This window comes from Rhipicephalus sanguineus, chromosome 4 (genome assembly GCF_013339695.2).
Source record: "Rhipicephalus sanguineus isolate Rsan-2018 chromosome 4, BIME_Rsan_1.4, whole genome shotgun sequence".
Lineage (NCBI taxonomy): Eukaryota > Metazoa > Arthropoda > Arachnida > Ixodida > Ixodidae > Rhipicephalus > Rhipicephalus sanguineus.
In genome coordinates this window covers 13,157,767-13,185,765 of record NC_051179.1, presented here as the reverse complement: position 1 = coordinate 13,185,765, position 27,999 = coordinate 13,157,767, and the positions used below count along the sequence as shown (strand labels likewise).

At 43.5% G+C, this 27,999-nt stretch overlaps 1 protein-coding gene across 1 annotated transcript; it reads left to right on the top strand.

The window, feature by feature from the left end:
• Window positions 1–4: 4 nt before the first annotated feature.
• LOC119389426 (dnaJ homolog subfamily C member 16) lies at window positions 5–27,842 on the top strand. The gene is made up of 13 exons (XM_037656664.2): window positions 5–237; window positions 696–762; window positions 1,813–2,021; window positions 3,183–3,316; window positions 7,687–7,915; window positions 10,721–10,996; window positions 11,681–11,866; window positions 13,739–13,907; window positions 15,173–15,432; window positions 17,276–17,350; window positions 18,186–18,347; window positions 22,783–22,987; window positions 25,035–27,842. The coding sequence occupies exons 1-13, from the start codon at window positions 92–94 to the stop codon at window positions 25,269–25,271; spliced, it is 2,355 nt and encodes a 784-aa protein (XP_037512592.1). The 5' UTR covers window positions 5–91; the 3' UTR covers window positions 25,272–27,842.
• Window positions 27,843–27,999: the final 157 nt, after the last annotated feature.

The following is a 27,999-nucleotide window of genomic DNA, read 5'->3' as shown; positions in this document are numbered from 1 at the left end:
CACATCGGCTCATGTGTTGTGGCTAGATGGCGCGTCGGGAATTCTCGAGGGCAGCAGCACCCCTTGAGTGGCTCTCCGCTGTCTCACAGTAATGCTGCTTTTTTACGCGCTACTCTGCTTAATTACGTGTAGTTGTGTTTCTTGTGCACTCGTGAACCCATACGAAACGCTTGGTGTGTCCCGTACAGCCAGCGCTGCAGATATCAAACGTGCATACAAGCGGCTGGCAAGAGAATGGTGAGTCGATTTGTAGGTAGCGATAAACCGGTCGTATAATTAAGCTTGTTTTCCTTGTAGAAATGCCTGGCGTTCCTCATTGTCCTGGTAGTGGCTGTTCAACTGTCTGCAGTGGTACAGAATCTTTAGAATTTGTACACCGCGTCGTAGATAGATTCTGAAATCAATGATATCCGTAGTACCCGAACTGAATCTTGAAGGAAATGGTTCCCGACCTGCCTCATCATTCAACATCGAATTACCAGCGCAATCGAAGAAGTATACGTCTAGATTGCATTCTTCACAATCTATCGATAGACGCTGCAAAAACCGTTTTTACTGTTCGCTAAAGTGTATGTACCCTCTAACGAGTAAAACAAACGAACAACAGTGCTGTCTGTCGTCTTCTGATAAGGAGGAGTGGTTATGCGATGTAGGCGCCGTCGGCGTCGCACTTGATGTACCCTACATTTTTGCAGGCATCCTGACAAAAACAAAGACCCAGTGGCATCTGAGAAGTTCATAGAGATCACCAAAGCTTACGAGGTGAGGCGGTGTATTATTACTAGCCACGATCACAAATACCTTGATCATGTAGTTGTAGATGGATAATCGATGGGATTTTCTTTTTAATAGTTGAACAAGACAAACAAGATTGCTGTTGAGGTCTGCCTCCTGTGGGGCAATTGCTAGGCAAAACCAGTTCTGCATTCATGTTTCAAGTTGGTTTAGTTTCGGTTAACACAGAAATGTGTTGTGAAGTACACACAAACTTTCCATGAGTGATCTCAACTTAGTGTTACTAGGACCCAAGTCTCAAGAAACACTACACAATCTGCACAGTGTTTGCAACTGCAGATGAAGTTCTATACACGACCTACTGTACTCCTGACCTGCCCAGATAGCAGGTGTCCTATGGGAGTGCTTGTCCCCGCTCTCGTTCAACCGCTCGCCGTTGGTGCTGCTTCCTATAACCTGTTCGTTTGCTACTCTGCGACCGTTTGGACGGCACTGGAGTAAAAACGCCTGTATTATGTGATGAACTGCCAGCATTATGTGACTGTTTCTGCAAACTTAGATGGAGGGCCACGTAAGCTATTCAGTGTGGTTAAGTATTTACTGCACACTGGTTGACTAAAGTGAGAAGCCGCAGGCTTGCATAGTGTAGGATGCCTGTGTCCTTTTAAATGCAGAAAAATTCTAAATCACTTTCCATATTTTTATTTCCGAAGTATTTTGCATTTATGCACAATAATTACACGATATGAGCGCTCTGTGCTGGCAAAACATCATCATGATCGTTAAAGCAGACGTCAGCGAACAGGTGCTGACTAGCGCCACAACGCTCATAGGTTACGTCCCTAGCAGCAGGAGGTATCAACTAGAACGTGGGCGCTGGAGAGGGGACATCTGGGCAGGTCAGGAGTACAGTAGGTCGTGGTTCTTTAATCTGACATCAGTCAATTCATTCTAATCCATACAGACCTCCCACAACAGCTCTTTTCTCATTGAAGCTCCTTTTGGTATTTGAAAGTTTCTTTTATTCATGTTGGATTGCCACACAGGAAACCAAGGGCTGTTTTGTCCTATTTGCAGCTGCTGACTGATCCTGAAAGGAAAGAAAATTTTGACAAGTATGGCCAAACGGAAGACACGCCAAACTTCCGAAGGCAACCCGACTACAGTCAATTCAACAGATTTGACTTTGATCCTTTTGAATCTACAGTGTTTTCTAAGGGAAACATGAAGTTTAAATTTAGTTTTAACCAAGGTTCTGTTTTCCACAAAGCTACCATCACACTCAAGTAAGTCGAGAACTTTGCTTTTCTTTTAAGTAGGGGCCTAAAAAAACAAAATAAAGCATACTCTTGAGCTCCTCAGATCTAAAGACCATTTGGGACATGACAGCTCTTAAAGTCAGTTTAACCAGCGGCACATAACAAATGGGAAAAACCAATTTTTAAATGAAATGACTCCGTTGTTGAACAGAGCATCTCCACATCATTAGAGAGCATGGCCATGCTCTTGGATTCCTTCTCGCAAATACTGTTTTTGTTGGGCGAAACAAAAAGGTGAAGATGTAAACGGCGTGATAGGCTGGATGTCTTAAAGCTGCTTCCTGTATTTTTTTTTCAACTTCTATTCGTAATGCTCACTAGCATGTTTCGTTGTCTGTGACGATACAGTGTTGTAGGCCAAATTGATGTCAATTTTCACAAAAGTTGACTGCAACAATGTGCTCAGATGTCTTTTGTTCAGCTTTGCATGCATTGGACTTTATATACTTATTTTATGTAATAGTGTTCATGCATTGGCGTGTGCACAGGGGGGGGCAGGGGTTGGGGGCACCCCCCCTAATCACCTAATAGGGGGGGGGGTTGCAAAATGTGTCCTGTACATTGACCCTTCTAGTCACCTAAGAGGGGGGGGGGGAGTGCAAAATCTGCCTCATATACTGACTTAGTAGGGTGGGGGGGCGCTGCAATGAACTTTCGCTCCCCCCTGATGGGGAACCCTGCGCACGCCTATGTGTTCATGTTAATTTTCATGAAGACTAAAAGCAAGGTTCCCCATTCAGTAACACAGGATTGAGGAGGTTAAGGGTATGTTTTGATCAAATAATTAGTTGCCGATGCATCCTAGGGGAACATTGCGCTGTGAAACCTCACTTTTGTGCTGACGTGTGTGTCTATGAAATGAATGTGACTTGGCAATTTGAGCTGCGAACATTTTAAATGTTCTTAATATAATATAAAATATGATAAAAAAAAGTAAAAGTAAAGGCTGGGCTATCTGTTGTTATCAATGCCTGACTGGCTTTTCATTTTTTGTTGTTGGTGTGCTTTGCATGAAGTTACTTAGGTCCATATATTCTCTTAAGATCATTTATTGGAATGTTGCACTTGATAAAGAGTACCAAGCATCTGTACTCAGCATAAACTGATGTTCTGTTTGTTCTTCTTCAGGGCTTATGAAAATAGGGTGGTCCCCGACAGTAACTACAAGCCATACTTGATTCTCTTTTATGGAGACCTTTGCTTTCCATGTCTTCATGTAGAGCCAATATGGCAGAGAATAGTCCAGGAAATGGAGCCTTTAGGTATGTGCCCAGACAATTCTTTTCTCTGTGTGTCTTCTAACATCCTGGTCAGCTCATCGTTCTGCCACTGTAGGATGTGCATCATTGTTCTATGGAGACTCAGTTCACTTTGTTTCATGTGGCCGTATGCCCAGCACATTTAACCCCTATGGCAGAATGGCCCAACCCACGATTGGCTCTGGTGGATTGGTTTCTCCGTAGTACGAAAATACTGATGCCCACTGCTTCAGCAAATTCTGCGTTGATGTCTTTGACTTGGAAGTGTAATTTATATTATATGTTAGTGTATGCTACATGACATAGATGCATGAAATAGGCTTGGGTGTGTAGATTTTGCTGCTGCTTAACCTGTCTGAGCACCGTTTGTCCCGACCATTGTTTTCTAGTGGGCACAAGTCTCTCCTTCAGTGTGTCCTTTTGAACAAATTTCCCCTGTTTTTTTAGCATGTAAGCTTGAGTTCATATTTATTTTTTCTTTGCAACAAAACAATTTTCAACTTAATTTGAATCACTTTCTACTTCTTGTAATAATTTCGGTATGTAACATACTCTCCTGGTGTGATATTCTGGATACTGCAAATAGAAAATGGAAAAAATCAAGCTATCTATAACACCAGTGGGTTTCTTTTGGTGGTGCCTCTTAGACTTAAAAGCTTATTCTTATATTGGTGCACCAAAACATAAAATGTCTTCAAGAAGCATTTCTTTTTATGAAGCATGAGAAGTTGTCTTACAAATGTAGATATCCGACAGAGATATGGAGCTACTAGAAAAGAGAGGTTGCTTCGGGTTTCCGTAATGTTGGCTTCATATCGATAAAGTATACTGCACCACACCTTAGCATGGCAGTCAACATTCCTAGTAAACCATGGAGAGAGTATACTTGGGCACAGTGAACGTGTGGTTTACCTTTTCAATTGAATAAATTGTCAACATCACATAATTCAGATGATTTCTTTTTCTGTAAAAGACACAATGAAAGTATTGTGCAGTTAACGTGCTGAAGCCGATAGCAATACATCTTTTTATGTGCATTTTCCTTTCAACAGCACCATCATAGCACACATGGTATCTCTGTGCTACTTTATGGCAGGATCAGTGCAGTGTATATTGAGGCTATTAATATTAGTATGTACAAGGCTGATGTTCTTGTAAGGGCTCCTATATGTAGCTGACAGCCATGCCTACTGGTGCAAAGGAACTTGCTTATTTTTCTATGAAAGTAATGTAGTCACATCCTGCATATGTTCCTCTAGTGGGCTGCAAGTTGTACAACAGAAGATAACACATATGGTGACACGGCAACGTGCAGCTGAATTAAGGAAGCCATGCTAGCCATTGTAGGGCCAACAGCAACGAAATTTCAGTTTGGCTTTTGTGGTTATAAATGACTTATACAGGGTTTGTGTAAAAAGTATTGGGAAAACTTGTGGCAAAATACATTTATTAGAGATATTGCTATAATGTCTCAAAAGCCTTCAAACTACATCCCTTGAGCATTGACACACTTTTGCCAACGGCTTTTCCAAGACTTGAAGGCCCCCCCGGTAGGTGGATTTCGGAAAGTATTTTAATGGCATGTACAGGCTTCTTTGACGGCACTTCGAGTCCCATGGTGGTGTCCTTTGAGGGCGGATTTCACTTTTGAGAATAGGAAATAGTTGGCTGGTGCCAAGTCAGGGCTTTAAGAGATTGGGGAATTGTCGTGATGTTTATCGTCAGGTATTGTCAGGTCAACACAAAAGTTGATGTTCAGTCATACTGCTGTTCAATCGTTCGCTGCACTATGCGCTTGCACCGAGTCACTAGACAGGGGTCCACTAGAAACACGATCTAGCCTGAACGAACACTCGCAGGCGACTGTCACTTGGCGCCTCTTAAAGGGCACATCTCCAACAGCAGTGCGTGCACATTGCGAGCGTACTGAGACATACAATCACGTCGGGAAAAAAATTATTCCTGATATGATACTTTTTATCAACTGGATGAACGTATTCTAGCTAACCTCCCTACCTTTCCTACATTCCTTCTCTCTCTCTCTCGGCAAAGCTGCAGAACTTGTGATAGCTAAATTTTTTCTATTAGCAACCTTTTAAATAGCACATAAGGAGATGACACAGATGAGAAAAGTGATGTGATGCACTGCTTGATCTCGGGAGTTTATGCTGGGGGAGCTGCCCTGGTTCCCCAATTCTGGGTTCTGCATCATTTGTGGCAAGCAGTAATAACAGCTTTTTTTGGGGGGTTTCAGTGTCAAAAACATTGATTTCTACAAACTTTTCTTTACAAATTCATTCATATTTCAAGCTAAATTTTGCACAGACAATGCTCCCATCATGCAGTCTGAAAATGGACTTCATGGTGTCCCCAAGTCTCATTGCTGTTGGCTCTTAGCTGTTTATTTGAAGCTCAGAAAACATGTCATCAAACAGCAAAATGTGTACCAGCAAACTGAAAAGTTAATGACAAGATTTGTACTGGTGCTCAGGGTTGCCAGGTTTGGCTACTTTGCGCCAATTTGGCAACATTTTTAGGCCGGTGGCGGCAGAAAAAAATGCCTTGGCTACTTGGCTACTTCTTGGCTACTTTCTCGTTGCAAAAATGTTCCAAAAGCCGGGTGAGTTCATGATTCTAAAATATTTACTCCGACTTAACGCAACAAAAATATAGCAAAATTACATAGAAGTTTCCCCACCTATGCGGGTGGCCTAGATTTTAACCAAAATGTCAATGTCTGGTGATGTCGCAGCCGCTGCCATTTGAGTATGCGGTGTCAAAACATGGTGGATAAGGCGTCTTTCCCGCTTCCAAAAGATAATTTGGAATTTGCATTACACAAGCCAAGACTTTTGGATACGTGGTGGGGACTCGGGGGGAAAAATGTTGCATGGGACCTGAATTTACACACAACCTATATTGCGGATAACAAGTTTTAACTGTGATTGGACGTAAATAGGACAGTCAAAAGCGCTCTGAATCCAGGGTGCTCTGCACTCATTTACATTAGAAATCACATATTCCAAGAGCTGCTTGTGACATTTTTTAATGTTAGGTACGGATTGTGGCTCAGAAATATAAAATGGTCGCACTTCAGCATCACACAAAAAATTATTGCCAAAATTACTTCAATTTATGCTTCAAACCCCGCAAACTGTGACTTTGAGCCCACTTATGCCCTACACATTCTTATTGTTGCCACATTGCTGTTACTTCTAGTCCATTTAAAAAAAGTCACGCAAGACACGTTAAGGGTAATCTTTGCAAGAGCGCGAGAAACTTTGTCATTTTGTGCAAAATGACCGCTACAGTCAACAATTTATGCTTGAATCTTAGCCATTCTGATATTGAAAGGTTCATGCATTAATAAATTACATTTTTGCCAAGAGGCTTCTGCATTTATTCATTTGAATGAAAACACCACCATCGTTTTCACACACGCGTGGCTACTTTTTGGCTACATTGGCTGCGCTTGGCTGAAGTTGGTTACATTTTGGCTAGTTTTTCCAATTTTTTGGCTATTTTTTATCTTCTTGACCTGGCAACTCTGCTGCTGCTGTGAGTTATGAAGTGCTCAGGCATAAGCTTCATCTTTTCCTGCTTTGCTACACATTTCTAAACAGTGGAGTTACTGCAAATCACAGTCGAGGATCAGGACAGACTGTTTCTGTCTCTCTGCAACATTTTTGGTGCTGTGGATTTACAAGAGGTCACCCATGTTCTCTGAGATCCCTGGCTTAATGTACAGACATACACGCAAGCCTGTTGCATTCTTACTTGTATCGAACCACAAATAAAAACCATGTACTTCAAAGCCATGAAACCTTTGTCAAATAGGTAAATATGAATTTGTGATGTGAAATCCCATGCTTAAAACCATCCTTTTACCATTATGTTAAGGGAATTTCTACCCACTGTTTAGTTGTTAATAGGATTCAAGAGAATTGTATCTATCCGAGCTATTCTTTAATGTGAATTCCTTTTTTCAGTCATTCTTGGCTGTAATAAAGGTTGATAAGTTTTTGTGAAAAATAATCAGTTTTAAGTTTTCTCCTGCCTTTCTCTTTTTAGGTGTCACTTTTACTCTTTACCTTCTGCAGAGCCAGTGCGTGGACTCATTGAATGTTGTCCCAAATTTGCTGTTTGCAGATTTTAATGTTTTTCTATGAGGCAAATTCCAGTATAATTGTGAGGTTGAGTTGTAATGTAATTTTAAGAGTACCATGATGATTGTTCAATTGAACAGCTGGCTTATCTTGTCCTGTCATTGCTGAATTCTTTATTGTTGGAGTGTGTTGCAATGGTGAAGTTAAAATGTGTGTATTCTTTTTGAGGTGAAACAACTGTGTTTCCCTTTTGTCCAATTGTTACAGGTGTAGGTTTTGCTACTATTCACGCTCAACACGAATCTGGTTTAGCACATAAACTGGGTGTTGGCAGCCTGCCGTACCTGATGGGCTTGGTGGAAGGGCGAGCCATTCACTATCGCCAGGACCAACTGAGCCTCGTGAATGCAATCGATTTCTGCCGCCGTCTCTTTCCTCGAGATACTGTGACTGTGCTGGAGGACATGTCATCCTTCGATGACTTCCTTTCAGGCTGGTGTGTACTGCTTTTACTATTTATTTTTAGGGGTGTGCGAATATCAAATTTTTTGAATACGAATATCCACCTTCGAATATCGAATCGAATATCGAATATCAAAGGAAAAATGCCTCCACAGTAACGGTATTTTATTTAACATGTAGCTATTTGAAGAAAAAAAACATTACCAGCCTGACTGGCAACACAACATACACTGCTATCTCCAGAACACAATGTCCAGGCTGGCACAATGCACATCACAACACAAGCAAATATCACGGCACAATGAAAGTAATGACTACATGTTATCATGAAGAAATATGAGTTGCTTCACATGATCAGGCAGCAGGCGCTCCCTTGTAACAGAGACACCCCCCCCCCCGCCTGCCACTGAAAAGGCACGCTCGCTTGGGACAGAAGTGGCTGGTATAGGGAGTTACATGGGGCAAAGCTTTGCCAGACTGGGGTATCTGAAGGTGCCTACAGTCCGCCACCAGTCACGTGGGTCACTGTCTTTCTTCAGAAGTGGTCCCGCATAGTGAACGAGTGGTAGTGCGGCACGTTACGGCCGCATAATATTGAAAATGTACGGTTACATGATCGCCAACAGCGCTGCACGTCGGAGATGCACCAGCAATAAATCATACGTATTGGGGCGCTCGTCGCAGGCAGATATCGTGCCTCCGTGTACTTACGATGTTTATCGCTCCTCTCGGCAACATTTTTAGCGATACGAACGCAGCAGAAATGTGGAAGATGAGTTATTTTATGCATGATAATCGAATCGCATATTCGAATTTTTCGATTATTCGAAGTTATCGAATATTCGAAACTTGTCGAATACACGATTTTCGAATCGAATACGAATATTTCGAATGTAATACACGACGAATATTCGAAACTTTTGAATATTCGCACACCCCTATTTATTTTACTTTCTTTCATTTTATAGTCAAACCCAATTATATGGAACTCGGGTAAATTGAATTACCCTTTATATCCAACCGTTTTTGAATGCAACAATGCTTTAACCTCATTGCACAGGAAAATCTACGGCCACATTGAACAAAAATAGCTGGAACACCTCATACATCGCACGTCAGGCAGCTCGACACGCCCCAAGAAGGGTGACGGCTTGGGCTAGTTGGCGCTCGTCTTCGTGTACCTTTTGTGCTTGTCCCGAGTTCGCGCTATAACAATTGCCCCAAGAAGTTGGGTTTTTCTCGTGGAAGAGGGCTTTCCTGCATAAGCGGTGTGATTAGAAGAGTGTCGCGGGGAGTGAGTAGAAACTACAGCTTGCCATCATGTGCTTTCTGTCGCAACTCCTTGTCATCATGCCTGTCATGCGTGGCTGCTCTTCGCTTCTCCGTGATTCTTTGCTCCATTGTTAACGCGATGGCTTCTGTGAAATGGAAGAACCTGCTGTTTTCCCAGAAGCAAAGCTGGCGATAATCAACACAGCCGAAGGTGCAGAACACAGGTCTGATGTTGCTGCTCTGTACATACGTTACTAGAACCATCTCAGTATTTCCAGCACTGCTAAGAACGTGGGCCGTGTGGCTGCCGCAAGAACAGTGCTGCTATTGAGTCGCGCTACCACTAGCACTTACGGTCGCATGCCTTTTCACTTGGCTGCATCTCGTCTGGTTGTTCGTTGCTCCACTTTTGTTGAGGAGTGCAAAAGTTAGTTCGCAGATTTGAGTATTCGAACCTCGAACTGGTCTAAGCAGGTGTGAAGCCAGACTTGTGTTGAGCATGCAATATGCTGACGTGTTTTGCTCCCGATTGCAAAAGTGGCTACAAGTCATCAGGTAGACACCTTTGTTTTCATTGCTGAAAGGCCCAACTGAGTTCAAAAAGGTGTAAACACACTGGCAAGAAGACTGACTGAGAAACGTAGTGTGTGCGATGTGTACTTTGAGAAGGAAGATGATTTGAGAAGGAAAGAGGTAGTGATTTCACATGAAAAATGGGAATTGGCACAAGGCGCCATACCTCGTTTTTTTCCTCACATTGCCAGTGCACATTTCCAGACCATGATATAATCGTATGTGCATCAAATATAAATGAAAAATATACACAAACATTGTGTAATTTGATGTAATATCAAGTCTCATACTTTCACATTGCAAAATACGATGTAGTTCTTATATGAAAGGTGTCACATGTCCGAACTTATTTGCCACAGCAAGTAGAGTGAAGCATTTCTGCAAGCAGCAGCCATAGTTCTCTGCCTGTGCTCACAAGTTTTGATTATGTGCTGATTGAAAGAATCACTACGAAGAAGACACTCAGCTGGATGGAGGTTAATGGAACATAGTATATTCTTTCAATAAGTGCATGATCAAAACTTAGACATTAACCAGCTAGCCCCAGTAATCACTTTACTGATATTATGCTCACAAACAAACCACACTGTGTGGCGTACTGGAAGCTCAAAAGGTGCACAAATAATACTTGATTTGATGTAACTGTACTTCCGCAAGGTGTAGTTGTAATATGTCAAATGGTTATTCCGTAGAAAACATTGCAGATCTAAAATAACTGTGTTGTGGAACTTGTGGAATGACACCTCTATGACTGTGCAGCAAATAATAAAAAAGCATCTTTCTAAAACAACGTCAATGGTTGCATTTTCCTTGCATTGGTGTCGCTCAGTCTATATCATGACATCACATTGAGCTCCCTGCTGTGTGAAGGAACACAGTCAGAATGCAGCAACATGTGACTGAGACACGAGTTTGAGAATTCTTGAGTTTTGCTCCTGTACCTGTGGCTAATTTATGCACTAATTCTTTAACCACCTACATTGCCTTTACCCAGGTCTGATAACCGAGTGCGTGCAGTCGTATTCAGCCCATCGGCATCTGTGCGGCTGCGCTACCTACTGGCAGCATTCCAGTTTCGAGAGCGGGTTCGCTTTGGTTATGTTCGACTGGGGCAACCTGAGACGGAGCCTCTGCGCAGACGTCACGCTGGTGTAGGACTGCGCCAAGAGTCCCTGCTGATCTTCAATGAGCACACCAGTGCCCCTGTGGCGCTCCTTAGCATGGCAGAGCTGGATCCACAGTCTCTAAGAGATGTGCTCAAGGCAAACAGGTACATAGGTTCTGCATGGCATGCCGTGCACATGCAATTGTCCACAAATGAAACGCTATAGCTTGAATGTGTGGCATTCATCACAGGCTTCACCGTGGTGAGGTGTTTACATTAATGGAAAGCTTCCAAGCAAGCCATATTATGGTTAGATGTCTCTGTGGTTAATAACTGGAAATAATGTAGCTAGGTTGTAGACTTTACTAAAAAAATTTGGACTTTACAAAGAAAAATTAAATTTTTTGTTTTATTAAACTGTCCCAACACTCTCTCTTGTTCATTTAGATGCAGAATATAAATTGCTATTTGTTATTCACTCTCATAAGTTGAGATTGACACAGTGCCAGAATGAATGTCCTTGATAGTGTTTTGACTGCAAAACAAGATTTCAGCAGTGACCACTGTTCAGTTCAAATAGTCATCACAGTTTATATTTATAGGGATAGTCTGGTGTTCCAAGCCTGTACCCCATGTTGGTGTACCGAACATGTAGTCTCATTGCATTTGACATACTTCTACATTTTTGTATCCATACAAGCGTTGCCACGTGAAAGGCAGGGCTCCACACAGAAGTGTTTACTTCTCTGATACAGTAAAAGAATTAGAACTGGGCTAAATTTTTTTCTTTTTCGTGGGATGCCACCTTACATTGTATCTGGCTTGACTGCTTTTCTCTCAATTTTGCAGGTTTCTGATCTTGCCACGAGTCTCGTCACAGGTTCTTTTTGATGAGCTCTGCCCACCTGAAGCCATTCGCACACGTCGTCGCCTCTGTGTAGTGCTCATTACGGGCAACACAGCTTTGCATGATCCGAACCGAGCGCAATTGAGAGACTACATTCAACAGAAGGGTTTTCCTGTGGAGCGTGTCAGGTAAGATTTCTTCTTTAAAAAATCTAGCTACTGCTTACAAAGTTGCAAAAGCAAGCAACGCCATTCTTAAACGCAAGAACTTTTCTGCAGTGATGACTTACTTAAGCAGTTGTATTTTGGGCTGCGGGAGGGTGTGTAGAGTGATGTTTTATGAAGTGATGATGTGCATGGCCCCAAGTAAATGTTTTTTGTTTGTGCCTGGCCAGCCTAAGTTGGCAGCATGATAATGTATAGACCTTTTCAATGGAGGGTAGGGAGCACCTCCTTTCAGGACTGTGGTACGAGAGTATAAAGGCTGATGCGCTCTGACTTCGCTTCGGCTGTGCATTTTTGGGGGGTCATGCATATTTACCACAGCCCATAGGGGATTATGCTGGCACCCTGGGCGCCTCTGTTGAGAAGGTGTATACATCGTAGATGCTGTCTTGATGCTGCCACATATATATATATAGATGCTGCCATATAGAGTAAAATACCACTTGAACGAACGTCAGTTAAACAAACTATTCAGTTGTACGAACTTTTTTTAAATCCCCCGCCGAACCACCATTAGACCCAATGCTAACGCATTTCAGTTTAACGAACTTAATGCTGAGAGCATTTCAGTTCTACGAACATCTCTTGTGGCACCATACAATGCCTCTCACATCATATTAACCAGAAATTGTCTGAAAGACTAGGTACAGACAGCGCTTTGCATTTTAAGGACTATGTCACCTGTGACTGTCGCGTTGAGAAATGCGTCACTCTGTCTACAGAAGAGATTGTAGCGAGCATCCTACCTCGGGAAGAAGAAGAAAAGGAGGAGGAAGAAGTAACCCTTGTAGAGGAAGCACCAAGAATTTCAGCTAAAGAAGCACTGATGTACTTGGAAAAAGTGAGGTCCTTCGCGGCCCAGTAGAGTGCTGTGCCGGAGAAGGTTCATGAGAGCTTGTACACAGTGACTCAGTTCATGACCACTGCAGTCCTAAGTGTACAAGTGCAGCAAAAGATTACTACATTTTTCAAAACATGCTAAATAAGCAGAAATTTACATTAAATTAAGCAACATTGCAAATAAAGGGGTTCAAATTTCCTTTCAACAACTGATGTTATCTTTAGCTCCTGATACAAGTTGCAACATAGCTATTTCAGTTCAGTGAACTTTCACTTTAACAAACTTTTTCCTGGGGCCCCTTGAAGTTCGTTCAAGTGAAGTTTCATTGTGTGTATATATATATATATATATATATATATATATATATATATATATATATATATATATATATATATATAGGGTTGTTCGTTTTCAGATAAAACCTGATTTTACCCGATTATTACACTCCGAACATGTTTCAGGAGGATCGGGTTAAACCCAATTTCTCCCCGATTTCCAAAAGCACATAACCATCTTTTTTTTCTTTCGTTGAAAGTAGTTTGCGGTGTACACGCACTAGCTACCCTGCTTCAGGACAACGAAGTTAGATTCTTCTGGGTTGAGTGAGTTGCAGTGACCTATAGTTCATTTCACAATCTGCATGTGGCATTGTAGACGCTATACGACTCTCAACCAACAGCTAATGAGCGCACTTAACTCTTTACCACCAATATTACTTCTTAATTTGCATAAATGTATTACTCAAAACATTTGTACATTTGACCTGAAAAAAATTACTTTCTGAATGGTTCAACAAAAGACCCGATTTCTCCCCGATTATCGTAATGAAAAATAGCGTTCAATTTTTACCCTCCGAACCCTCGAAAAATATAAAACCTGAAAACAAACAACTCTACATACATGTTAGGCAAAAGTGACTATAGTCATCCTATGACTGATAGAAGTAGTAAGAAGGCGACACTGCTTCATATTTCTATTTCGTTTCTGGCCCACAGGTTTATGTTTGTGTACAAGGAAAAACAGAAGGAGTTTGTGAACACCCTGAGCTCAGGTGAGGATTCGCCTGAAGACCCTATCCTTCACATGGTAATATTGTGGAGGAAAGACCACAACTTAGTCCAGTATCAATGGATTGAGGCACCATGGCTTGATGAGCCCCAGAAGGTGAGACCTTAGTTGTGGTGTTTGATGCTTCTTGAGTCATTTAAAAAAAAAAAAAAATATTCTTAATCTTTCCGGGTTGCTGGCGCAATTATTAGATGGCACTTTCCCCGTCCTGTGTGAAATGTTAATACGACTAGCATATATAGGCACTCTCCAAGTATGTTCTATCACTAGAATTTTTCTAGAAGTGCTGCACAACAATGAGGATGCCAACAAGTGTTTTGAACTAGTGTTCTGAGCAGGCCAATTACCTCTCATTGCTTTAATTACTATCCACAAGCATTGTTCCTCTCTTTCTCACTGCTAGCGGAGTGCTCTTTTACCATAATGGCCATCTGCCAGACGTGCCTTCAAGGTGTGCTGGCTCTCTGAAAAAAGATGCCATTGTCAAGCTGTTCTCAATTCTTGCTGTTCCCGCATAAAAAATACCACTACAGCACCACTTTAAGTGTTTGCAAGAAGCTGATCACTATGCTCTGTTGAGCATTCTAGTAACTGTCAGGATTTGAGAAATTTGGAAGTGCAATCGAACCCACTTATAACAACATTCAAATTAATGAAAATTTCGTTATATAAACAATAATTATTACTGGATAGCATGGAAGAAAATGGGTGGGGGCAGGGCAGTGATTCTTTTACTATGATGGCGGTGGCACGGCCTGTACCCCTCCCCTCCTCCTTCTGGCTGTGGATTGTTTCACTCATCTAAGCCAAAAAGTGGACTTAGTTTCGTGCGTGACTTTGGGCGCACAGCTTTGCATTCTATGCTTACATGACTCATGCAGCCGATGCCCACACTCCTGTCATTCGTGGCAGCAGCCTCCTCAAGACAGCACCAGAAGGGAACTTTGGGCAAGTTGGTGATAATTCATCTTTGACAGCTTACAGCGCTAAACTGATGAGCGAGGATGGAAAAAAAGAACAACACGACACAGTGCTCGTGTTTCGTTCTTTCTTTTGTGTTCCTTTTTTCGCTGTAAGCTGTCCGAGATGAGCCTTCTCGAAAGTTACTGTTGTAATGCACACCAGCGCTGCCTCAGTGTGCACATGGCATACTCGCCATTGTAATCAATATTGAGTGATCAGTCTGCGAAGGTGCTGATGATCTGTGCTTGATAAATGTGTCGCGTCAAGGGCCATCACAGGCAGGTGCATTTCACATTCATGTGCACAGTTATGGCACTAGACTATTATTTTCCCTAAATTTTCGCATCCAAACTTCTTTTCGTGTGGCTAGCTGCTACAAAAAACTTGTTTGTGTGCAGCTGAACGAGAGCAAACAGGAGCTGGAGAATGCGCTGTCAAGGCTGCTGCATTCGTCCGAGGCCCTCCCGCACGATGCCCGTCTGGGCGTGCTCGTGGACGAGCACGCCCGGGGCCTGCTGGGTCGTATTCTGCGCCGCCTTGTGCTCATGGGGGATGCACTGCGGGACCACCTGACACGCTACGAAGTCCTGCCCGCCCTCTCCGTGGCGCTCTCCTTTGGCTTCATTGTGCTCGTCGGCTACTTCATGTCCTACTTAGTGTGAGGAACACAGTCTTATTGCTGTATCGCATGGGCAGCATATGGTGCCAACCATATGCTGGGGGGGGGGCACTGGCTGAAAACCTTGACTATTTGAGAAAAATACCATTTTCATTATTTTTTTCTTTTTTTGCCAAAGACGCCTACTTCGAAATTTCAACGGGGGGAAGGGGGCAGGTTCCTAGACTCCCCCCCCCCCCCTGGCTACAGGCCTGGTGCCAACCATGTGCTTTCTTGTTTACCAGACTAATGCCACATCTTGTGCTCTCACCATGCGAGACAGAAGTTTAGGGGAATATTGCAAGTTTAGGCTCGTTGGTGAGGCATTATGAATCAAACAGTGCACGTGAACAACCCAGACGGAGAAAGGGAACACTCGAAAGTGCTGACAGCTTGAAGTGATGTAAAATCATTGAATCGTGAATGTCGCTGGAGCCAACGTTTTGATAAGTCCTGTGGAAATGTTGGCTCCAATGACATTCCTTGTTAACAATTTTCCATCGCTGTCACCGAAGTCCAGCAAAAAATTTCTTGCACCCCACGTTAAAGAAAAAAAAAACTTCAACCAGCTCTTCGTGCGAGTGTAGGAGGAACGTGCTTTCAGTCCTTTAGTCGAACCTATCAAATGCCCTGTCCTTCCACGATATAGATAAGTCGGCCCACCTCAGGCAGCATCGTCAGTTTACTTTTCCAGTTTCATTGACGCAATATTGTTCTGCTATTTAGTCGGCCCTTTGTGTAGCAACTCAAAGGAGCACAATGGAAGTGAAAATATGTGGAAACGCAGTAAAAAGTAGGAAGTGATGGGAAACAGGGAGAGTGAACTCAGCTAGAAAATGCCAGGCTTCTGGTAAAGAGTGCTGATGGGCATTTCAAGAAGTGCTGTACAAATCAATGTGCCCTCATCTGTGAAACATTTGTAGAGCGTGGAATCTTTAAATAAGGTGTCATAGATAGAGCTAAGAGGAGAGTGGCAGTAATGTATATAGTACAAGAGAAAACTGCAAAATATTTACAACATTGAAGAGCATTAAATTAGCAGGAAAGGATTAATTCTAAGCTCTACAAAACCCAGTTTGGAATTAAGGAGGTATTCTGAGGTAAAGTTTGGAAAGTTAACAATCTAGGACTTGAATAACCCCTTAACCGTTTCGGACGAGCACAGCTCGTCCTTGCCAAACTGTACCCAAACCGTTCTGGACGAGAGTGGCTCGTCCACTTGGGATAATGAATGAGACTCGCTCGTCTCCAAGATAGTTCGTGTGTCACTTCACAGATGGCAGCACTTGCTTGGCAATTTCTCTTATTTTGGCCACCATTTGACATTTTTCCGTGACTTGTGTTAAGAAATGTTGTCTAGTAAAGGCGATGTGTGCATTGCTCGTGCATCGTTGCAGAAAAGAAGCCTTTTGCCGTTGTAGCTTAGCTTTTCAGGTGTTAATTATTCTGATACCAAAGTTTACTTTGTTGACTTGACATGTTATATTTGCCAGTTTCTCGACAGTGACATTATATTGTGAATCGAGAAAGACACTAATAGGCCATGGGACAATAAACTTCGTTATGCTAATTTGACTTAATATACGCTTCAGTTTTTTTTTCATTAGTCAAAACATGCTTTTCAGAAGCAAAATATTCAATATCAAGTTGAAAAAAATAAACATTTTAGACAGAAAGACTCGCAGAAAAGAAAACGATTAAGGGGTTAAACTGTTGGTTTTGAATAATGAATTTGCGAGACTACGTGTAGTTCAAGAAGTTGACGCAAAAGGCCATAATGATGTGAGCAGCAGCATTTTTTGGACATCATGTGCAGATTGGTTTCTGTGGCCTTTCTTTTCAGGCAAATGGAAGAAAAAAGTATCCAGGAGCGCTACAGACGAGAAGGAAGGGTGCCTCCCTCAGCAGCGAAACCCAAGTGAGTCAGCAGAGCTACTATATTGAAGCTATTAGGTCTGGGGGGGTGTAGCGCAGAGGGAAAGATATCTCATATGGGCAGTTTTGATCTCTCTAGATCTCAATTTGCATCAAAATTATCAAGCTCGACAGAAACAAGGTGTTATTACATGACTCAGCATTGTGATGTGAAAAGGATGTAAGGTGTACAACTAAAGTTTAATATAAATTTTAATGCATATAGAGTGGAAGCACCTTAACAGTTCATTGAGTTGAGTATCTTGTGATCACAGGCTGCTGTAAATCAGCACCTGTTTCCTCCTTACTAAGGAGTATTGTGTAGCATGCTTAAACATTTATGACAGACATCAATGCTAATATTTACCGCATGTTACTTGCACTTATGTGCTTCGTGTTGTTAGGTCGGCTTGTAATGAAGGACTAGGAGCTAACCCGTTTGGGGAAGTGTTTTCTGTGCTTTCTTTATCCCTCAATCTATCTGGATGAGCCTGAAAGCCTCACCTTTGCCCTTGGCATCATCACGCACTGATGATGCCAAGGATTATTTTGTAACTATGACAGGGAACATAGGTACTTTTACAAGCGACTGACACAGCAGCGGAACGGATGGATTATTTGTCCAGCTTTCACTGGTGCATGTATGGATGTCAGTACGGTCAACTGCCGATTTTTGCACATTCTTTAAAATTCGGATGCTTTAGTGGCACTGCCACAAGCCCCATAGGGTCAATATATAAGAACATCTGAATCAAATATTTTCTGACTTGCAAGTGCAGTTATAATTTTCCAGAAGTTGCAAGGAATCTGAACGTTTTTCTCTTGCTATTTGCTTGCAGGCCCGAGTGCAAGCTGACAATTCATGAGCTCAGAGGAGAAACCTACAATGGGCTTGTAAGACTTTTGAAGCCGGGCTGCCGGACTGTTGTCTTACTGGTTGACCAAGAATCCAAGCCCAAGCTGCTGCCACAGTTCTTTCGTGCTGTGTTTCCATACCGCAAGTGAGTACGGACTGTAAAGCTTGTGTGTACAGAGCCATGATTTAATAATAGAACCGGTCTATGTCAATTGCGGATGTTTCTTAAAAGTTTCAAGAAGAAGAAAAAAAAGAACACATTAAATGACATGAAGAACCTTGCTGCAGCCAGTATTTACTGATGCAGCCTTAAGCACCATCAGCTGGCTGCATGTGGTGCATTCTTTACCAGCAACTTGTGACATGATTTGTGCACAATACTCTCATTAGTAAGCGGCTCATTCTATTTCCTCTTGTAAGTCTCCTGTACAAGGTCATGAGGCCGATCATAAGCGCTCGTGTCATGGTCCAAAAAATAGTCGTGTGTTTCCTTTACACTTCCAAGGAAATGTATACTTTAATACTGAAACTTTAGATGTACATAGAGAGCCTGATGATTCACTGTCTTGCTGCGGCAAGTGACACAGCTACCACTCTAAGACCATTGAAAGAAGCTAAGTAAAGTTCTCGTGCATTTATTGGTTTTGCTGTTGATGGTGCTGATGTCTACGCAGTGGTCAGGAAAAGTCCTGTTCTGATCTCTTGTTGGTGCTGTGTACATGATTTGGCTCAGTGGTGTTCCTGCTAGATGCTAGAGATCCTGAGAATGACCCTTGTAAGACATATTGGTATGCAGCACAATAATGTTGCGCGTCAGTCATGCGTTAGTTATAGGTGTAACGATGTACTCGCCGCCGGGAACTGGAGGGGTCGAACAGCATCGATCAAGATAGAGGACAGCACACAACAGCAGACAGACAGGCCAGTCCTCTTTGTCGTCTTCTGTACGCAGAATGTCTGGCTCTTGATGTGTTAGCTACGTAGCAATATTATGGCTTCATCATGTCCTTCAGATAGCATATGAACACTTTTGGCGATACAGTAAAAGCTCGTTAACTCGGATCTCACGGGACCGGAGAAAATGTCCTAGTTAACCGAATTCCGAATTATCGAATGGACCATGAAAACAAAAGGAAAACGTACACGGCACAGACAAACCTTTATTTCTTAAAAAAGTGGGTTATTTTTGTCTGCCTCGCCGTCGGAATTTCTGACAGAACGATCTTATTTAGTCCCATCAGGTGGTGGTGCGCACGTTCACTGTCGCGAGAACAAACGCAGAACTCCTCGAGGACAGCGAGGGCTTCGGCGGCCTCCTGCACGGTGCGGCGACGTCGCGTCGGCTCATCCTGGCCGTCATCATCGGAACAGTGATTTTGGTCCTCTTCAAGCACTTCCGATAATATATCATCGTCAGTCAGCGGACCAGCAACGGCAACATCAGAGTCTATAGCGACGTAGTCTAAAATCTGGACGCCACTAGGAAGGAGAGAGTCAAAACGCGTGTCATTCACCTCGTCGTCCCTATTTCCAGTGGGCTCGCGGGTGTCCTCTGGAGTGGCCTCTGGAGGAATATCTGAGTCGTCAGGGCGGACAAAGCCGCTGTGCCGGAAAGAATTTGCAATGACCGCAGGCGGCGTGTCGCTCCAGACATGCGCTAAAATGTGAATTGCGGTCAGGAGACTCAGGTCATATTCTCGCCCTGCTTCCTTGCACAGCAGGATCCGTTCCAGCACATGCTTTCTGTACCTGCTATTTACGTGCTGAATTATCCCTTGATCCAGCGGTTGCACAGCAGCCGTCGTGTTTGCAGGTAGAAATACAAGTTCGATGCACTCCAGCCCTGTCACTCTGGTATGAGCGCTGCAGTTGTCAACTAGAAGTAAAACCTTGCGCTTGTTAGCGGAGAAGCGGCGGTCGAGTTGGCGCAGCCAAGCTTGGAAAATATCCGAGGTCATCCAGGCCTTTCTATTGGCGCGATATTGCACAGGGAAGTGGTGAATGTTCTTAAAACACCTTGGGTTATGTGCCTTCCCGATGACTAGCAGTGGCAGGCGCTCGGTGCCCGACATATTTGAAGCGAGAAGCACAGTGATCCTTTCTTTGCTCCTCTTCCCTCCAACGCACGGGTCGCCCTTGAACGTAATCGTTTTGTTCGGCAAGGCTTTAAAAAAGAGAGCCGTTTCATCGGCATTGAAGACGTTGGCAGGTTCATAACGAGCCAGGTACTGGGGAAGCTCTGTTGTCTTCCAGTCAGCAATACGCCGTTCATCCACTGCTGCTTTTTCTCCGCACACGTTTCGAAAGACCAACCCGTGCCTTTCTCTAAAGCGGGCAAACCAGCCTTCAGACGCACTGAAAAATTCGATGTTCATTCTCAGTGCGTACCTTTCAGCTTGCTGACAGATCAACGGTCGACTCAAGGGAAGCTGGCTGTTCCGCATGTCTGTTATCCACCGCAGCAGTGCGTCTTCCAGTTCGGGTGTGCTGCCATCCTTAGTCTTTTTCTTTTCCCGGTGAATTTGCCGCTGTCAAACGCCACGAAAATTTTTTCTTTGTTCTTCACGTAGTCACTTAACGTGCTTCTCTTAACATCATACTTTTTCATTATCTCCTGTCGAGAAACACCTGCGTCCACGTCTTTCAATATCATAACCTTTCTTTCAAGATCATTTGCTGGCTGCTGTGGCCGCTTAACTCCTGTGACGGTCGCCATCAGCATGAAGCGCGACGGCGGCGGCAACGCGCACAAACACAGCCGCAACACGCGAAGTCACAACACAAAGAACCAAGACCCGAAGTACACCAGTAGGCGTAGCGAGCAGCTGCTGTTAGTAGACACTGGATGCGCCGGTCATAGAGTTTCCTAAAATTAACTAGAGGGGACTCTGGCGCTGCGATCGTTCAGCTACCATGGGAATGATGGGTAGTACACAAATTTGCCTAGTCTTCGTGCTTGCAGCTTCAAACGTACTTGTGGCTTTGTTTATTGCTGTGTTTTGGCGTTCGTTTTGGATAAAAGAATAGATCGTTGTGAACTTCGTGACCAGGTTTGATTTGGTGAGCCTAAAAAAGTTAGAGTGGTGAAGTAGAACTGCTGACTTTTGCTGAACTTTGTTTTGCGACAAAGCGGATGCAGCCGACGCGGAGCCAAACGGAGCCGAAAGAACGAAGTTTAGACAAATTTGTGTACTACCCATCATTCCCATGCTGGCTGAAGCGTCATGCGTTGCAGCTCCCATAGACACTAGCGCCAGAGTTCCCTCTAGTAAGTATTGTAGGAAACTCTATGGCGCCGGTGGCCCAAGCGCTTCCGCCGGGTGGTGACTAGCGCCACCTAGCCACTTCCCCCCTCATTCACTATCATCATGATCATATTCTGCTGCAGTTCGCTCGGTTTCGGTTTCTCCAAAACTCCGGTTCCGCCGTCGGTTACGGCAAGCGGTGCTTGAGCCTCCAAGTCGCCGAGATCGCGCGACTCTGGAGTCCCGATAGCCCTCTCCGGAGTTGTCCGAGATAACCGGTGCGCGGCTAAATCCCTCCGAATTAATGAGCATTTGACCTCATTGAAATATACGCAGTTTTGCCGGGACCGCGCCGCGAGTCCGAGTTAACCGAATTTCCGAGTTAACGAGGTCCGGATAAACGAGCTTTTATTGTAATAGTATATATAATCTGGCTGGAAAGTTTCACTTTCCAAGCAGGAAGCAGCGTCTGAAGCATGCATTCAGTGTAACATCAAATCTATTCTTCATTAGAGCTTTTAAGCACCTTCTCGGCGATAAGGCATTTCTAGGTAGTGTGGAACTTTTCAAGGCCCTTTTGCAGCCTTGTCACCACTACCATGTGGCACACAAAATTACAGCAGGTTATTTGCCACAGCATCTAGTCACAAAGACAGCTTCATGGTAAAGCCTGAGCACATATCTGCTGTGAATTACCATATTTACTCGAATCTAAGCCGATGGTTTTTTTCGAAAAAACAATGTGCGAAAGTGGGGGGCTGGGGGGTCGGCTTAAATTGGAGCTATTTTTTTTTTTCTGGCCCTGCGAATTTCTTGGGTCGGCTTAGAATCGGGGAATTCAATGTATTTCAGTTCAGTGCAGTGAAGTTTTTATGTGCAAATATTACAGAAGTGTTGTGAACATTGGAGCCACAAACAATTTGCGTTTTGACATTTCCTATTACACAGCAAGGGTTTGAGACTGTGCTGTTTTGCTAGCGAGTGCAACTTGCTCTGTTGTGCTAAAAATTTAAGACATTAACTCATTTTAAGGCTCTTCAAGGCCTCTTACATTATGAAAATATTTGTTAGTAACTCCTCATATGTCACTGAGAAAAGCTAAGAAACATTTTCTGCAGTTTCATCACAAATTCAGGACTTTCACAGTAGTACTTAATTTACATCAAGGAAATGCATCAGCTTTTTCTCTTTTTGGCTCAATACCATCACTGTCCTCTTCTGGTGCTAATAACTAGTCTTAAGTACTGTAATAATGTGGGACTGTGTTTTTTATCATTGTAGATATTTTGTTTTTTTGCGATGATGCTGAGCTGTTCTTTTGCTGTGTGCCACCAGAAACAAGACTCTCATGTTCGCCATGCTCCTGCTGGAGAAGAATTTGGAGTGGTATCGCAAAATCCTCGCTCAGACACTGGCCGTTCGACGGCCACTCAACATCAACCCTAAGAACTGCATTGGTACTGTGTTATCCCTCAATGGGCACCGCAAGTACTTCTGCGTCTACCACGCCAAGCACCTAGAGCCAGCAGTGATCAAGAAGGTGCGTTGCATTTACCTTGTCATCACTTGTTGGCCCATCTAGTCGGGCGTTACTAAAAACAAAGATGTGGAAATGGCCAGGGATAGTCAACTGTTAATTATAGCTTAACCAGATTACCGTGTTTGAAGGTAAAAGAAACTTAGGCGGGTAAATTTTTGCCACAGAGCCACACCACGTCTTGAAACTGCTCTGGAAAAAGAATGTCATTGCAGCGTCAATTGTGGCTGCAGTGCAGGCTATCTAATTTTATAACAAAGCAATAAACATTACATATGTACTGCTATGATACAGGCGTCTGTGGTTCCAGTGTTGGCTCCGCTTTTATAGCAGTGTAATAAACATTACATTTGTATTCCTATGATTCAGCAAGCTATGTTCAAGTGTTGCTCGACCCCGGGGGAATACGTTATCGGAAATTATGTATGATATTCACATCATTACACTGTAAAGTGCATTTCATTTCGATAATCTTCTTGACGTATGTATTCTAACGTGAGTGCTGACCATAAGTTACCCTTTAAAGGGACACTAAAGGCAAATCTTAAGTCGACGTTGATTGTTGAAATAGCGGTCCAGAAACCTCGTAGTGCTGCTTTTGTGCCAAGGAAGTGCTTATTTTGAAATAAAATCACGTTTTTAGTGGTCCGCATCGCGTTAGCGCGCTTCAAATCTCCCGCCTGAAAATACGACTTTCATACGTCACTGCTGCCATGCCCAACGTTGCCCGCTTTTACTGCGCGGCCGCCGACACTAGTAGCAGCCGAGCGGAAGTAGCGGGACCCAGAGTAGCAACAACGGCGCTGCGGCAAAGGCTTGCTCGGATGGGCACATTCAAAACCTTCACCAAGTTGCGATTGGTCTCGTAATCCTCAGTACGAAAGTGCAGCGAGCACACACGCAGAGGTTTTGACTGTTTAGCACACTGGCGCAATGGCATGACACTAAGCCACTTCGAGCGTAAGGGTTCATTCCGCGGCAACCAGTGAAAAGACACACCGCTTTCCTTGCTGCAGCACTGGCGTTGTGCACCATTCGGGCATCCTGCAATATCACACGCATGCGGCATTTTGTCGAACTTTCTGTCAGAGCGACTTTCACGAGCGCGCAAAACACGCACGGCAGTACGCGATCCCGAAACTACCACTGAGACGAGCGAGGCGCAGTTCGGCGAAAACGGAACCTTTGAACCACGCGCTCCGTTCCCCATGGCAACGCCACGGAGGTTTTGTTTTCCATGAATCAAGCGGAAACGAACAAACAGCATTTTATTACGTCTTTTGATGCTCGGAATGTTCTTTTTTTACTGCTGCTAGTTTGATTACTAGTGATTTATTGTAGGCCGACTTCCATACGTCATCGGGATCACTTCGAAAATGTCCCACTCGTGGCGCTCATCATGTGATACATTTAGCTTAATTTCTCGGTAAGTATGGCACTGCTGTTGATAATATTGCCGTTTTAGAAGTTGTCATACATTGGGCTTTCACTCTGACATAAATTGTTATTTGCCTTTAGTGTCCCTTTAAACGCCAGTGTTGTCGATGTGCCTGGTGTGTGCCACAATGTGCACACAACTACTGCACTTACAAAAACACATCGATCCACCTTGTAACGCTTGGCTCAAAGGCAAAAAATGCAGTATAGAACTACTCGCTGACTGCTTCACATGAAACCGATTCTCACAAGGCCTGGGATCTGCCGAATTTTTTCATTTTTAATTGTACCTCCTCACACTTTCACTCTCTATTCTATGTTGGTTTTCTTGCTTTGGAGCAAGCTGGCATTAGAGAGGTTTAGCTTGTCAAATAACGGAAGTTGACTGCATGAGCTTTGCTGGAGGTCATGTGGTGTAAATGATTGACTGTAACTGTTGAAGTAGCTTACATGTAGAAGTTCTTGTAGGGTAGCCCAGACATAGCAATGATGTTATAGCTTTGACTTCTCTTAAAAACCAGAGGCCTTTAGTACAAGTCACCTGAAACCCAGGTGTCATGGTTACAAACGACGTGCCTTAAACTCGCTTTGCTTTTGCGCCTGTGTTACACAGAAGAAAGAGAGTGCTGGAGACTTTGTCGGATTGGAAGACTCGAGCAGCGGCTCCGAAACGAGTGACGTGGAATCGGGACGGCTACTCGCACGGTCTGAAGAGACCGACTCGGACATGTATGGCAGCATTCTTTTCGAGGAGCACCTGCTGGATGGACTGCCTAACTGGCTCGACAGGTTGTTTGAAGGCACCACAAAGCGTTACTACATCCAGTACTGGCCGGAGTGCATGAAGTAGCCAGCCTTCTCCCTCAACCCACAAGCAGCAGTACCTGCACTTTTATTCTTGTAAGGTTGTCCATTTGTGCCATGCTTGCATAGCCCTTTTCTCTCTTTCCCACATGCAAATACGGCTAACCTGTAGATAGCGATGCGCATTTTAAGCTGCAAACCACAGTACCATATGTGGCTTGTAAGTTTCTTTACCCGACACCCTTAAAGCTGAACAGCAAAATTTATTTCCGCCACATCGAAAAGTGCGACTGCATCAGCTGCATAAAGAGCAGCACAATTTAGTGTTCCTGGTGTGCTCTTTTTCTCCCTCCCTGTTTGACTAAAGAGCAGCCTTGCTCTTTTGGTGAGCATTTCTGGCTGCTTTCATGTGCAAGCATGATGTAAAGACCAGAGTATAGTGCTCATTCAGTGTGTTGTTGTACATGCGAGTAAGTGCTGCTCAAGCATGTTACATGGAAGGAACTGCGTGCGCCAGGTGAAATATGAAATGTTCCCTACCAGGCATAACACACTGCAGAAAGTTTGGGTGTGCACTCTTTTGCTAAGTTAGCTAAACATGTGTATGGTTGCACAATTCCCAAGCTGGTTTTGAGACAGCATTCTGTAGCTGTTCACTGAGGCATTTAAATCTTAAAAATGGTTGCATACTGTAAAAGAGAATTGAAAAAAGTACTATGTGCAGTTGTCTGTGCTGCCTGTACATAGCCTAAAACTTGTGGCCAGGCAATTAATCTTGCACATAAATTATAATGAGTTTTTACCTAATGATTGGAAAATGGACTCCCTAAAGGTGATGTTTGTGGTATTCCATGTGCTCGGATTGCATAGCCCATTGGCTGTTCATAGGGAGGCAGGAAAAGCATTGCTCGTCTTTTGGTACATGGTTTGTAGCTTGTTGTGCCCTCTGTTTGGACACTGCATCTATTCACTGTTTTTTGTGCCTAACTAATCATTGTTTGCCAATGAGGCATGCCTGCGTGTGTCAGGTTACATTATTCAGACTAATCTGGTGGTTTGTGCAGGCAGTACTTGGAGCAACATTTAGCAGTCTGTTGCCGGTAGCATTTTGTGTCATTTGTCTGACTGTCCCGGTTTGCTTTGTGTTGACTTGTTTTGTGTGGACAATTTTCTAGCTGTCTTCGAATAGGATGCTTACTGTACTGGAACTAATGTTTCGGGACAAGTGTAGAAACTTAAGTACAAAGCAAGGGTTTTGTTATGTTGAGGTCATTACATGATATTGTGAAGTTTACACATCTTGTGATGTGCAGTAGTACCAGCTACCGTGATTGTTATCATACATTCATCGATCGGACTTACCATGATAAGTTAGTCACTGCTTACTGCGCAGGTTTGGTTGTTTCTTGTCTAGGAATTTGTGCCTTTGCTAAGCGTTGTGCTATTTAGTTTGCTTGTGTGGGAAGCACCCATGGGCTGCGAATAGGAGTGCCCGTGAAGAAAATACTCAAGTTGTTGCAAGTGCTGTCTGCACAGATTTTTGTTGCTGGTCAGTTAGCTGGTAGTTGTTGATGCATGTGCCCGGAAGTGCAGTATCTTTTACTTAATTTTCAAGTTGTGATAATCAGACATCGTGAGTGTTTTTCTAAACTGCACTGCATGACGGTGTCTGCCGATCTGAGCGCATTCATACCTCACTTCACTGAGAGATTCACCGTTCATCGTGACCCACCCTACGCTGGCCAAGTCACCACTTCTGCACCCAGCCATGAAGTCATCGCACAGTGTTTTGCTGCGTCTGTGATTGCTAGTCATGAGGCTGCTCCAAGCACCTACTCCTCGGCCAGTGTGACTGTTACGTATCTGCTGCCTAAGGATCACAATTATTAATGTGCGTGTGTGTGAATGTGTGTCTGATACCTTTGCACTGCAGATATCTTGCAGACTCTGCCCATAGTGTGGTGGTGTATTTCTTTTCCTTTTCCATTTTTTTTTGCTTGGAGGAAGAGTGTTCTACCTGAACGTTCACAGCTGTGACATTCATTTTTCCTCAGGTTATAAACTTATCATGTTGTTTCAGTGGCATTATTTATATTGTTGATTGATGCACACCAAAGATGTGTGAAATTTTGGGCATGCTGTTGTTGACTTAAAGAGACTGAGCATGCTCTGGTGTGCCGCATTTTAGCTGCAAGACTTGCAAGAAAGCCAGGAATACTACTTGTTCTTGTGTTTGTGCAAAGGGCTAAACTCACTGCTGTGGTAGGTTAACTGTGCAACTGATATGCCTTACGTGGAAACGCCTAATATTCAGAATTACGAAGGCAGCTGAATGCTTGTGTTTGCTTTGTGCATATGTAAGTATACTGCATTTTGGCACTGTAAGTGAACAGCAAGATGTCCCACAGTTATGCAGGCTCACCCAAGTCTCTGTGGAACTTCCAGTGTACCACTGCCTTCCACATGTTTCATCACTGCTTGTTAACATATGAAAGTCCTGTGTCAGCTATCCATGGAGAAAACCAAGCAGCATTTTTATTTAGAAAGGAATGTTTTATGTTGAACTTAAATGTAAAATTGAAATGTTTCTGGTAGAAATAAAACAGTTGACACTGTATTTGAATAGCAAGTTTTATTTAAACTACAGGCATTTCTAGTCAAGTGGCAGCAGCACATGGCAACTCTCAGAATGTAAAAGCACAGAGTATGGTACTATGTAGAAGTGAGAAATTCTATTTCATATATTGTGTAGCGTTTATTGAGAATACATTGAA